The sequence below is a fragment of the Limulus polyphemus genome, unplaced genomic scaffold (genome assembly GCF_000517525.1).
Source record: "Limulus polyphemus unplaced genomic scaffold, Limulus_polyphemus-2.1.2 Scaffold554, whole genome shotgun sequence".
Lineage (NCBI taxonomy): Eukaryota > Metazoa > Arthropoda > Merostomata > Xiphosura > Limulidae > Limulus > Limulus polyphemus.
Genome location: NW_013666164.1, coordinates 185,272 through 199,681, shown reverse-complemented (window position 1 = coordinate 199,681; position 14,410 = coordinate 185,272). Strand labels below are relative to the sequence as shown.

The following is a 14,410-nucleotide window of genomic DNA, read 5'->3' as shown; positions in this document are numbered from 1 at the left end:
ATCAATGTGCCCCCTATCCTGGTAATGTATATAAGCACTTCATTCAGATAATGTTATTACTTTTTCTTTGCAAAGTGTCACTAATGGGTTTCCCAGTATTATGTTACCTAGTTGATTTTTGTTAAAAATAAATTCCCATTGGCAAGCCAAATTACAGTATGAATTCCTGAATTATTATTTCCAACATGGAGGCAAATCAAGTCTCTCCTATCTCACCTCTGATATTTAGCGTCGCACAACAATCGGGGACGGGGATCATTTTCGGTTGAGACTTGGTGATCTTATGTGTAGTGAGATGAAGACTTATATTTGGTTCCGTGGTGTTCCTCTGAGGGGCTCTGAGACTGCTATTGTGGGAGCGATCCTGGACATTCTGTCGAGAATTTAGATTCGCTTTTCCCTGTGCCTTCTTTTAGTCTGTTGGCTTTTCAGTCCCCATGTGGAACAGTGGTGAGTTTATGGACTTGCAACCCTGGAATCTGGGGTTCTAAGGTGGAGTTTGTAGTTTACCTAAATAGATCAATGTCCCCTTATGGGACAAGGTAAGTCTAGGGACTTACAACTCTAAAATTCAACATTTTGTTTTCCTTACACTACACTTCATTGGAAGACTCTCAGGATCACCAGCTTTATTGATGACAAGCTAGAATCATTGTTAGCATGCACCTTGGTTCAATTATTTGCTGCTACATTCATCCCTGTTGTCATTGGCATCTCGAATTTCATTGTCTCCTACAGGGGGCCATAGTTCTGCCCCTAATCGAAGGTCCTGAACCCTGACATCAGCCCCTCAGTACATTGGTACCCAGAATAGATTCTGTGTATATCCAAGGGTTCCACTGTTTGGTCAGATTGCCGCCAGCTGCATCAGTGATAATTATGTGCCTTCAGGGTCTGTGGGGGTTCGGCTACAAGAATTTCTGGACATGTGGTAACCATAGCCACAGATTCAGGAGCACTACAGTGTTTCACCACTATTATCCGCCCAACCTGTAGGATTTCTGTCTCCTGCAGATCTTTGGGATTTGGAACTTAGTTCTATGTCTATCAGACTTTGGTTGGTGTGGGAGTGGTGAAAGAGTTGTGCTAGTTCTTCTAGGGATTTATTCCTGTCAGTTGTTGGGCCTAAGAAGAAAGGAGGTTGGTGTCCATCATTGATATGAAGGCCTAGTTTCTCCAAGGTTCACAAATTACTCATTCCTTAATCTGAGTTGACATTTTTTACTGGGATTTTGGATATCCAAGTTTGTTGTAGTCGGCTCCTATCTGCACATTGCCATAGTGATGGTGTCCCATCACTATTGGCATTTTTTGTGCAAAGGATCAGGTACTGCAGTTCAAGGTTTTTACCTTCATACTAGCATCGGATTCACATGGGTTCTGCTGAACCATGTGAGTTTTTTCTTGTCACCTCCATTCCATAACACTGTGCACATACCATTCCATAGGGAACTGGTTTTTGCTGGCAACATCTCGTGAATTGCCAGAACATTACATCCTGATTCTTCTTTCAGAAACAACCAAGGCAGACTTCCTTCTCAGAGCTGAGACATCTATTCTTGCACCAATTCAATATATCATCAGTCTGGGTATTTATTTTTAATTGTGTCTCAGTCAGGCTCAGCTGACCCCCATCTGGCCCCATGCTAAGGAATGGGAAGCCCGACTTTTACTCACCTCTCCTTCTCCCACTGCATGGAAGCATGATGGTTCTTTCTCTTCTGGAAATTTGGGCATCACTCAAATCCCTCATGCCTTTGGGATGAGAGCACAAGAGATTCTTTTTAATAGTCCTTATGCGACCAAGGGATTGTAAACATTGATTTCCTGGATTTCCCAGTTTCCTCTTTCAGGATCATTTTTCGACCTTGAGGGGGTTGTTAAGTTGGGACACTGTCACCACTTTGTCCAGCGTTCCATCTCTTCACGTATGCCATGCTTCAGGGATAGAGTGTATATACCAACAGTCAGGAATTCCAAGGTTTACACATGGATGGAGAGCCTTCCCTACACAGGTTTTTTGTCCATCTTGCGCTTCAAAATGCAATGCCTCATGGTCTGGGATTATTAAGGGGGAAAATCATCAGGCTTCACTTTCACAATTCTGTGGTGGTGTCTTGTGTTTCTCATCGAGGAGGCACTTGGTCTAGGGTGCATCGTGTTTGAATCTTGGACCTCCTTTCCTGGGACCACTCCTATCATATCACCCTACTAGCTTGCCATGTTCCATAGGTGATGACTGTGGTAGCAGATCAATTGTCTCAACCCAAACAGATTCTCCCAATAGAATAGATGCTGCATTGCTAGGTTCTGTTGGATTTGCTTTCATTTTGCAGTCCCCCAGTGGGACAGCGGTAATTCTACAGATTTACAGCCATAGAATCGGGGTTCAATTCCTCTTAGTGGACACAGCAGATAGCCAGATTTGGCTTTGCTATAAAATACACACATACTAATTTTGCAACTCTGACTGGGGGGTTGTTTCTCACTCGAACATTCAACTACTAGGAATTTGGTCTCCAGTACCTCACCTTCGGGCTTTGTCAATGGATGCAATCTGTCAGGACAGAATGGGTTTACAACTCTTGGCCTTCCTTCCAATTCATATGTTACCCAAGGCTCTAACCATGATTTGTTCCAACCCATTGTTGGGTCTTGTTGATATCACAAGATTAGCAGCTACACCCTGGTTTCTGCTTCTGCAGTACCTTCAGGAGTGTCCACCTCTTCCACTTCTTCTTAGGCCATCTCAGTGGAGGCAGCTATGATCTGGCATGGTACACCCAGCTATCCAGAAGCTCAGGCTTCAGGCATAGAGGTTATGCAGTCTTTTGCATGACATTGGGGTTTAATTGCTAAGGTTGCCGTATATCTGTCTCATCTTTGTTTAGTCCGTGATGAACATTTATCAACAAAAATGACACAGATATCAGGAATGGTATATTGAGAAGATGTTGAACCCACTTTGATCTGAAGTGTCAATCATAACTCGTTTATTGACCTGGCTCTTTAGCAAAGGTTTTTGCATCTTCCACAATCACCCTGTATAAGGCGGCCTTATGGACTACCATTCAATATGTGTGACAAAATATTCTTTGAGTCCCCAGTACACTCTGGATTCCTCAAGTCACTTTGGGTCCTTTGTCCCAAATGACCATTCTAGTAACCTAACTGGTATATTAATGTTATATTATATGCCTTTTCTCAATACCTGTTTGTGACCTGATTCTCTTATTACCTTTACCCGAGGGTTTCTTTTTCACTGCTGCTGACCTACAGACATTGCCAGTCGGAGTGGTTTGCGCTGTTTGTCCATAGACTGCATTATCATTTTACCTACATCCTTAGACTGGTTCTTTTTACCCAAGACATTGTCAGACAGGGAATGGGATAAATCCTTTTCACTGATTCATCTGATCACTATTTCTCACTTACTGATCAGATTTCAATCGTTGTCGTGTTCAGTGAGGGTCTTGAAGGTTTTGTTGCCTACACTAATGCTTTTACAGATAGTAGACAACGATCTTTTAATCTGGGCTCTGTTTGAAGGTGAGGAATCTTCTGTGAGTTGCGTGTAATCAGATTTGTCATGTCCTATGTCCTTAGCAGCCCAGTTGAATTGTCCGCTGGAGGACATTGTGTAGACTGGTATGTGGACCTCCACCAATACTTCTATTTCACATCTTTTGCATGATCTGGCATTATCTTCATCTGAGGGTTTTCACCTACCCCCTGTAGCTATCTTAACCACTTTCGCTAGATTATACAGAGGGGCGAGTATTTTTATTCCTATCTTTCAGGGTTCCTAACCTTGTTTTTACATGATCCCACTCTGTGGCGAGTGTTGCCCAGACAGGTCTGCTTTAATCAAACCAATTCCACAATAGCAACTACTAATGCAAAATACTTTATCTAGGTTGCAACAGGCTCTGTAAAAATGAGGTGTTCCATAAGACCACCTAGAGGCTGATTGGAGGGTATTACTGTACTGTGCTGGACTGCCACTCATGAACTATCACGAGTAAAGAATAAGGTGATCCTGCCCGTACCTGTCTATCATTGTATTGAACAAATCAAGGTGTTTCCAGAGCACTATTCCTCAGGACTCCCCAATGTGCAGTACCCCATAAATGCTACTAGTGGAGCTAGGGAATCCTTAAGATATCTGGTTTCTAGTTACTGAGGTGATGGAAAAAGAGCTTTTCCTGCAAAGTGTTAGATTGAATTCCTTCACTCTTGGAGAAGAGGGTAAAGTTGGGGCCCTCCTATCCAGGTACCTGGATGTTTTTTTTCCCCCAGATGTCGGTAGGAGAGGCACTGGCCTATGCGGAAGCCTACTTGTAACACCAGTTCAGATTTGATGCTTAGCTATCCAGTTGGGTTGAGTGTGGCCTTTCATTTTGAGCAATATTGGTTCAGTACACTGTTCATAGAAGAGGGTCCACTGCCTTCTCGTAATTCTGAAGGCAGAGTGGTCCCATCCTGGGTCCTTGGTTGAGCACAGTTTGTTCCACGTCCTCCCCATAATTCTGGGAGCAAGTGGAATTTACCTTGCCCACACAGTTGGGGTGTGAGGATGAGTGTTCATAATTCCAGACTGTATGAGTTCTGTTTTCTCAGGTTGAGCAAGACATATGTGATCCCGCCATTTCTGAGCTTGGGGTGTTGCCTTTCGTACTTCTTCAAGTTGAGGAGAAGGTTTGTTCACTTCAGTACTTCTTAACTTTTCGTTGTGATTCCTGTGGCTTGAAAAGCATCACTGTATGGCTACAAGCTGGGATACACTCATAAGTGTGTGTATATATATATAGATTGCATTCCAATTGCCGAAACCACCAATGTGGGATATAAGGACCATGACCCTAGAATTCCAACCCTGGTTGGGGCCTGGCCAATAGTGATTACAAATCATGTAAAATTCCATTCATAGTAAATGAATTAAATGGGTGAAGAGCATACCTGTTCTGGATTTAGTGCGGTTCCACCATTAGGGTGCCAGTCTTCTATTAACACACCCATGATTTATGCAAACTTTTTCTGTAAGGATAATGCACTCACTGACCCCCCCCCCAACCTTATTAATTCCCAACTAAGAGCTGATGCTAGAGACTGGGATTGAGTCAGTCTCAAAAAAAGTGATAACATTATCTGAATGAGGTGATTATATACAGTAATAGGATATAGGGCACATTGACATTGGTGCAGAGTGTTACAAGACAAATATCACCAAAGCAATTAAGTGTGGTATAAAAGATTGGAGCAAGTGAGGAAATATCAAACAAATGCTTAGATGGGCAAAGAAAGATCATTCACTTTTGGAAAGGAGTGTTAATGATAAGTCAGTAGCTACTTTAGTTATGAAATAACATAATAGACATCTATTAAAATACTACTGTGTATAAAACAATTAAAAAGGTACCATTTATAGTAGCTTTTTTGTTCTCATGTAGGATTTTCCAGTTCATAAAATTGATGTGACATGAAGAGCAAGGCAGTTAACTTGATTAATCTACATAATTGATTACCTATGATCATTGATTAATGTTGTAAAATAATCAGTTGATCAAGAAAATAACTAATTGAAAATTAGTTTTCCAGTTATCACTGGTTTTGATTCCAACTATCCAAGTAACTGAAATATTGCCATTATATCTCATTATTGTTTTTGATTAATTTAAGTTTGTTAAACTTTATCAATTAGTGTCAAAACTCCCAAAAATAATTAATCAAAATTAGTATTTTTGACTATTACTAGTTTTGTTTATTTCAACTATTAAAATTTTGTGAGAATAATCAGTTTATTAAATGTCATTGACTAATGAGCCCAAGTATTAATTGATTATCACATTTCACTCTAGAGATGTGTGTTCCACTGTTTATTGTTTGCTACTATATCTGTAAAATATTAATTGTTAAACTTTGAATGTTCTTATTACATAAAGATGTACATAATTGGCAAGTGAACTTTGTAGTGTAATGTTATGTAGAAAAAAAGCAGTTGCTTTTGAAATCATGTAATTTTCAAGAGATTAGATGACTTAATTTAATTTTTTCAAACAATGAACTATTCATAAACACGAGAATGAAAAGGAATAGGGAAGTTCATATTGTAGCTGTAATAAAATTGTGGCCTAGATCAGGGGCTTCAATGTGATATTAGTTATTACTCAGCTCAAGAGTGTGTATACACACACACACATATTGATATATATTGTCTCTGTATTTAACAGAGCAGCTTTTTAGCATGATGTCTGTCTGTACAAAAGCTTTGCTTTTCAAATTGTGTCTGCTGTTTTCAGAATGTAGTAACATTTCACAAGCAGTCTGATTTTATTTTCATATAGAACTTTGTTCCATAACCATTGACTTAATATTTCCTTTGAAAATCTCTATGAAAAAACAATTACCTTTAGAAATGTAATTTTGTTGTTGTTTGTTTTAGCCTTCTACTAAGTCTCACAGCAATTTTAATTCATCTTGGAAGAAGGCAGACAACTCCATTGTTTCAGAACATGATCTACAACCATTTCCTATTGATATGATGGAACGATTAAACCAAACAAGACCAGTTTGGTTTCTTCCCAATAAAAGTAGAGAAAGTACCACTCACTGTCTTCGGGGTAGAAAGAAAGGGGTAAGCTTGTCAGTATGTGATTCTTTTGACAAAGTGTTACACATTTCTTTCAGAGAAAAGGTGAAAGATTAAGTTATTTGTACATGATCTTACCATTTTAGTATAGTACATTCTTTCAGGGAAGAGATGAAATAAATAGTCAGTATGTGTTAAAGTGCATTCACTTCTTTCATGGAAGAGATGAATTAGTAAATCTTCAACACGTGATTATGTAAATGGTAACACATGTCTACACTAGCATTTAATCTGATGTTCATGATTATGCAATGTTATTTAATTTCTGTAGTGCATATTGGTGTATAGAAGACATATTAATGTTTTGCTTTACAGCTTCTTCAGGAGCATTCACTAAAACACAATCCAAAACTATCATGTTTTTTTAGTTTTCTACTCATCTCTAAGTTTACTAAGGAAAGATGTTTCTTAACAAATACAAACCTAAACTTTGGGATGAGTAGAAAATGATGTAAGAAACAAGACATGAATCATCATATTTGGTTTGTATTTGTCAAGAAACACCTTTCCTTAGAAATATGATGATTCATGTCTTGTTTCTCACATCATTTTCTTTCTGTGCTAGTGATTTTATTACTACAAGTATCATTTTCCAAAACATTTGAGTCTGAGGTTGCAATCAATTGGATAAAGTAGATTCAAATCTATACGCATTATAGTAGAGTAAACAAGGTGTTTGTTGTTATAACGAAGGATCCCATTGTAAAGCTTAGAACAAACCAATGATCTAAGAATTTTTTATTAAAGTTTCTTTTGACATTATTTTCTCTCATGCTGATATTTTTTGTTAAATTTGATCAATATGAAAACTGTAGGAATATATTTAGTTAGGTTTAGTGAGAAAATTGTAGCAGTTTATCTTGACTCGGTAAAGTTTATCAGAGTTATTTACACCATAGCATATACATATACATTTATTTATTGTATTCAAAATGTTTAAAAGCTCTTAAAATATAGATAAAAAAAAACTTAAAGGGAAGTTTCAAATTTTTTGGTAGCTTCTGATGGAATCTATGGAGATTTATGAACTGTGCTTTAACTTCTAGTTGGGTTTTAAACACAGCATGTTCATAATTTGGTATCTCATTACTTCTTTTTTTCATTTGGTATCAGTATTATGTAATGGAGTTTCTGTATTTATGTGGAAATGCAGTTATATGCTACTAATTCTACATTATTTCCAAATAACATTTTCTTTGCAGATGAAAACAATTTTCTGGCTTCTGGTTTTATATTTTTTTTTATGTTTAATTTAGAATTTCATTGTGAGGAAATCAAGCTTACTGGATACCTATGCTTTGACAGTTCTTCTTTCTGAAGATTCCCGGTTTGTTGAGCATTACCTTATAAATGTTCTACCTGATAACACGGTCAAATTAGAAGGATCTCAAATTACGTTTTCCAGCATACTGTTGCTTGTTTCTCATTATTGTCAATGCTGGTAAGGAAGAGAACCGCTCATAATTATTCTTTAAATTATTTATTTATTATCATCATTATTTTCACTCTTTTGGTTAAAACATAAATAATTATTAGATTTTGTTGTGTAGATCAGAAATGTTAAATCAGATTTACAGCAATTTTAAATTGAACATTTAAATTTTGGTGTTATAGCCTAAAGATGTTATGAAATAACTTTTCAGTCCTAAGTGAATTCATTTATTTGATATGTCTTTAAAACTATTGCTAAAAAAAGTTAAATGTTTATAGAAACAGTGTTTTAAAATTACAACGAGGTAGTCTCTTAATCTTCATTTATTTTGATTATAAGTTTTATGATTTGGTTTAACTGCAAGTACAGGATTGTGATGGTATTATATAATGCAAAGACAGGAGGTTAAAATAATTACTGATGTAATTGTGATATAAAAATGACTATTGAAAATCACAATGAACATACGAGTACTTGATATTTTTTAGAGGAAGTAAAGATTATTTCTTTAGTGAGATGTTTTACTTGTTTTTATTTTTCCATGTTGAATATACTCCTTTATGATACTAATTTTTTTTTTTGTATCTATTGATATTGGATGATTAGCATATTGTGACTTGAGCAGCAGCAACCTTTTTTTTGTTCTAGTGATGAACTTCCAGTCAAACTTTGTTTGCCTGATGCCTTGGCTCAAGCTACGACTTCTACTGATTTATCCTTACTTGCTCATTTAGGCGAAGGTTTGTTATACATTATTTTTTTTTATTTCAAATCACCCTGTGTATGATCACTGATAAAAAAAATCAAAATAAATAAATAAATACAAGCAGCAATGAGGTTTTGGGTTGAATTTAAAAGTTAAGGAAAATAAATGCACACATCTTGCATACTTAATTATATGATCATGATAAGAAGTTGAAGGAAGAACATTTAATAGAAAGACAATGAAACAATTACATTTTTTCTTGAAGAATGGTTACAATAGGTATTTTTAGTAGGTTTGAGTTACAGAATGAAATAAAAATAGCAATTGTTTCTTCAAAAACAAACAGCTGTATAATGAATAGGTTGTTCTGATAGCTAAGTAAGTGCACCTATTTTCTCACTGGAAAAAGAAATTTTGTTTGTTTGATATATAAAAGTTTATTTGTTAAATAAATTTTCAGATACAGCATAAATAATTATTAATTTTATTAAACAATTCTTTTGTATTTGGTTCAACACAGTCAAGTACTGCTTTGCCATAAAGTTGCACTAGTCATTAACCCTATCGCTACAGGTATCTTTTACTGCGCATGATGCAAGGTTTTAGTGTCTTATATTGAAAATTTTATTAAACTACTTTTTGTTTATGTTATACCAATTAGAATAGCATAAAATATTGGCTAATAATCCCTATTTTAATAGTATGTTAGTTTTAAGTTCTTAATTCTAATAGGCAATATTAAAAAAAAATCCTGAATTTCCCCTATTGTGACCCACGTGACACATTTTCTTTTAGCATGTCATCACCACTCGAAAAAGTGCAAAATTAAGTGTAAATTACTCTCTATAAAAATCGTCATTTTTCAGACAAATCATAACTTTTATAGTCTCCAATTTTGTTTGGTTACAGAGCTATCAAATATAAAATCTGACCCTTACTGCCACACCTATCTGTCAATTTTGTGAAGATATACATACTATATTGAAAGTTAGAAGTATTAAATCTATAAAGACTTTAAATGAGTACAAAGAGGTCACGTGGTTGGTCAAATTGACTGAGCTCGTGTTGAGAGAGTTAAAAACACAATGAGGAGGGACTTGTAAATGCTTCAGTTATAGTGTAGGAACTTTCTGTGAAATGTGTAGTATTAAAGCAGATATTTTATAAAGTGAATTTTTATTATCATACTTTTATTGAGTTTGATATTTGTCATTTTTTCTTTTGCAGAATTTTGGGAATCTTTCTCAGCTCAAGAATGTGTAGGGAATCACACAATTAGTGAGGAAAATGCAGTTTCACAAGAGAATATAAACCAAACTACCTTTAAGACTTTAAGAACTCATTGTGAGAAACTTGCACCTGAAGATCCAATGCTGTGTAGAAATGTGCTTTCAGTGAAAGTACCTCCATCTTTTTCTCATGGTAACATGAAAAATAATTATGAAGGCAGCAGTTGCAACAACTCCTTATCAGTTACTCAGGAATCCAGAACAAACATTTTTTTCACACCTGGCTTAGAGAGAGAGAATTCAAGCAACATTGATTTATCAAATGTAGAATTGGAAGTTAAACATAAAAAAATACGAGCTTCACACAGTCTACGTGAAGATATTAATGATAGCAATGCAGTTTGTTTTCACAGTAGCTTAGATGATAAGGTCAGTGATTATGAAGACTTGGAGAAACTTGATACTTGCAATAGTCCTAGCCCATCCAGCAATGTAGACTTTGAGAACCAGAAGCAGCAAGATTCCATTATTTTGGATATAGAGAGCCAGAGCACAGAAGATTTTGGAAAAGAACTACTATTTAATTGCAATCAAACACATGAAACAACAAAAGTCACTTCACCCAACCTTCAGCAGGAACAACCGGCTGAAAGAGCTGTTCATAGTGGTTCATTCAAAATTCAAAATACCTCTACTGTGATTACAGATATGGAATATGGAGACCCTAGTAGTCCGTTATATGCTGTTCCAGTTGATGCAGTTAATAATGAACATGTTTTAGAACGCTTGGAAACTACCCAGAATTCAATCATATCAATGCCACATCCAGAAAAGCTTAAACCTCAGAACTGCCTGAGAGACAGTTTCATGAGAAATGAAAATGGCCTTAGTTCCATCAGTAAAACAGTGCTTAATGGTCCTGAAGTTTTCTCTCAGAAACATCACTCTGAAACACAGGACCCTGGGCAAAGGTCAGAAGAACATATTAATTATTTTAAACATTGCAAACCTAAAGAAGGAAATGTTCATTTTTCATCAAACGTCAGTAATGAAGAGTTAAATATACCAGAAAAACCTCACATTTCTTTTAAGAGACTTCAGTGCCAAGAAGGATGGGCCTCAGATTCATCGTGGGAATGGTGTGATCTTGAAGAAGTGAAGAAGGAAAAACAGTTGCAGAATACAAAGTCCTTATGTGTAGCATCTGATTTTACCAAATATGAAAAATTGGAAGGAATCAAGGAATTAGAAGATAAAGTGACTGTTCTTGTGGATTATGATGAAATTGCAACATTTTCTAAACATTGGAATCAAGAGACATGCGATTCTTTCTTTCATCCTGCACAAGGAACTTGTATTGAAAAATATAACAATGAAAAGGTAAAAATGAAAAAGTTTAAAAGAAACTTATTAAAATATGTTTAACCCTGTTGTTACAGACAGGTTAAAGTGTACATGCCACAAATGTTTCAAGAGTTATATTCAAAATTTAATTAAACTACTTTATTATCATTGTATATGAATAAACTTGACAACAAAATGTAGTTAATTAATCATATCTTAGTATCATGTAAGCTTTACGTTCTTTATTGTTTAAGGAAATAGTTTTAAGAAATCTTTAACCTCCTTTAGTATGAGAATTGTGACATTTGCTCTCTATGTCTTCTCTCTTCTCTAATTTAATTACTACCCCTCCAAGAAGTACAAAATTTAATGTAAATTACTTATTTATTATAATATGGTTATTAGTCAGGCAAAGCATGTTTTTATAACCTTCAATCTTATTTGATTATGGAGCTATAAACTAGAAAATGAGACCCACTTGCCAAACCCACGTGTCACATCCTCTCTTTCACAAATTGCCAATAGTTCTCTTTGATGCTTTATACTTACTATACTATTTTTAACCAATAGAAAGTCAAAGTTGTAATCTCTCAAATGATGTATTATATCAGGTTGTTTTATGTACAGGGCATTATCTATTTTATCCTTTAGTTTCATATTTATTCTCATGGGAATCACATTGAAGAGCTTAGTTGAGTTTTTAAAGTCTCTTGTTACATAGTTAGAAAGCCAGAAAAATTAATAATTATAGGACATTATTTGCTTTTTGCATGTTATTATTCTGTGTTCTTAGTTGTAGTATTTAATTAAATAAAAAAGTTATTTAATGTGGTTGTACCATTAATATAAAAAAAATAGGCTAAAGTTTCATTGACAGTAGACAACAACAAAAAAAGATCCAGATGAGTACTATATTTCTTGTGTATTCTTTATTATTATAAGGGTAACTAAAATATAAAAATTAGAAACTTATTAGATTAGGTATGATAATAAAAAAAAAAATAGAAAAAAATAATGAAAATTCTTCTCGAGGTATGCTCGCGAACAGCTCAGGTCTTGTGTAATTCAATACGGTGACTTGAGCTAAGCATTTGCCAAGTGATTTACAACTTGTGTGGTGGGATTATTAGCTAAACATGATGCAAAGGGCAATAGAAAAATAAAGTTAAGTACAAACAGATGTATACTGTCATGAGAGTTAAGCTATCTTGGATAAACAAATGTAGTTTCTTGTTACAATATGAAGTCATCCTAGAAAGAAAAAATGGTAATTTAGATTTATTTAATATTTTTTATGATGTTTATGAGGTTGATCAAATTGACTGAATGGGTATAGAGTTAGGGTAGAACAACTAAACGATAAAATATAAAGTTCTGCTGAAAATTAAACAGGATATTTAAGAGGTTTTAGAGACTATGCAAATGAATTTTGACAACTTTCAGATGAAGAAAAGCAGTTTTTAATTTTAACATGAAAATCACTTTGCACGTAGAGTAGTCAACACTCTGACTCCATATATTCATTTGCAAATTTTTATTAAAAATACGTCATTATCTTTTGCCTTAAAAAGACTTGTAATGTTTACTAAAAGATTTAAAATTTTGTGAAAACATGTTGAAAATAAAAATCCGCAAAAAAATCAATTTCAAATTTGTTGCAAAAGGCTAGATTATGATCTGTCCCCCAAAATTAGGAACATAGTTGTTTATTTTGCTTGAGCTCATTAAAACTTTCATTCAAATCTTAATATAAGTAACTTTCCTAGTTACCCTGTTCTCACTTGACAAGGCTAATGGTATGACAATCATGATAAATATCAAGCTTGTCCAAAATAACTAAGTAATAAATACTACTGGCATTGAGTGATTCATTATGACAAAATTGTTTTTAAGAGTCATTATGATTCTAGTTTTCCCCTGAAGAAAGAAAGGTCCATCCTTCAAAAGCTCTCAGATTATAAGGTGTTTATCATTTTGTATCAAGATTTATTGAACCTACATGTTTTTCTGACATTATGATTGTTATGATTCATTATGATAAAATTGTTAGTATGATTCATTATGACAAATAATATAATCCAGCATAGAAATATTACTTATAGTGTAGTTTTTGCATTCATTTCAATTCAATAAAATTAAAATTGTGAATGAAAATGCCTAGTTACATTAGCATGTATGGGTGATAATACGGTTATTTATTGAAAAGTGAAAGAAACATGAAATCTTGTCCTCTAAGATTATATTTGATTATCCTAATTAGCAATTAACAGAGGTGGCTCTACCATAAGGTGAACTAGGCGACTGCCTAGGGCCTCGCACAAGACCACTATAAAGGTGGAATTTTTAGCCTAGCAAAATCACTGCTCTCAGACTCACTCAAGGCATGGACTCAATTTTTCCATTCTTTTGCATGCTGGACACTGAGCATTTCTATACTATTATGCAGTGAAAGGGTTAAGATAGACATAGCAATGGTGAACAATGGTATCAAGTAAGCATCTTTTCCTGACAAGACTGATGTATGTTTGTTTGACTTGGCTACTATCCATCAGGGTACTAGTACAGTAATGGGTATGCTACCTAGGCTTGAGCAATGAAATATTAGCTATTTTAGAAATTAGTTAAAAAATATTTTGTATAATTAGTGGACTGTTGCTTAACAGACTGTAATTATACTTGATTAAAAATTCTGATTTGTATTGGCAAACAATCTAATTTAAGTGCACTAAATCTTGTAATATCTTTTACAAAATATGCACACTTTTAAAAACATTGTTTTAATTCCATCCACCCGGATATCCTTTTCTGCGCATAACACAAGGGTTTATGTGTCTTATATTCAAAATTTTATTAAACTACTTTTTGTTTATGTTAAAGCAATTAATATAGCATAAATCTTAGCTAATAATCCATATTTTAATATTATATAAGTTTTAAGTTTTTAATTCTGTGAGGAAATATTAGGTCATCAAAAAATTAATGTAGCATTTTGAAACACTTTCATTAACCACCCCCAAAAAACGTACATCACGTATAATAGTTAAACAAAC

The 14,410-nt window shown here is 34.5% G+C and overlaps 1 protein-coding gene across 5 annotated transcripts in view; it reads left to right on the top strand.

The window, feature by feature from the left end:
• LOC111085687 overlaps positions 1–14,410 on the top strand; it is an 81,586-nt gene that overhangs the window by 29,082 nt on the left and 38,094 nt on the right. For all 5 annotated transcript variants that reach the window (XM_022385464.1, XM_022385466.1, XM_022385465.1 and 2 more), the window contains 4 exons: positions 6,443–6,634; positions 7,906–8,090; positions 8,730–8,821; positions 10,015–11,396. In XM_022385464.1, the coding sequence (XP_022241172.1) occupies positions 6,443–6,634; positions 7,906–8,090; positions 8,730–8,821; positions 10,015–11,396 (1,851 nt within the window). The remainder of the gene's footprint in view (positions 1–6,442; positions 6,635–7,905; positions 8,091–8,729; positions 8,822–10,014; positions 11,397–14,410) is intronic.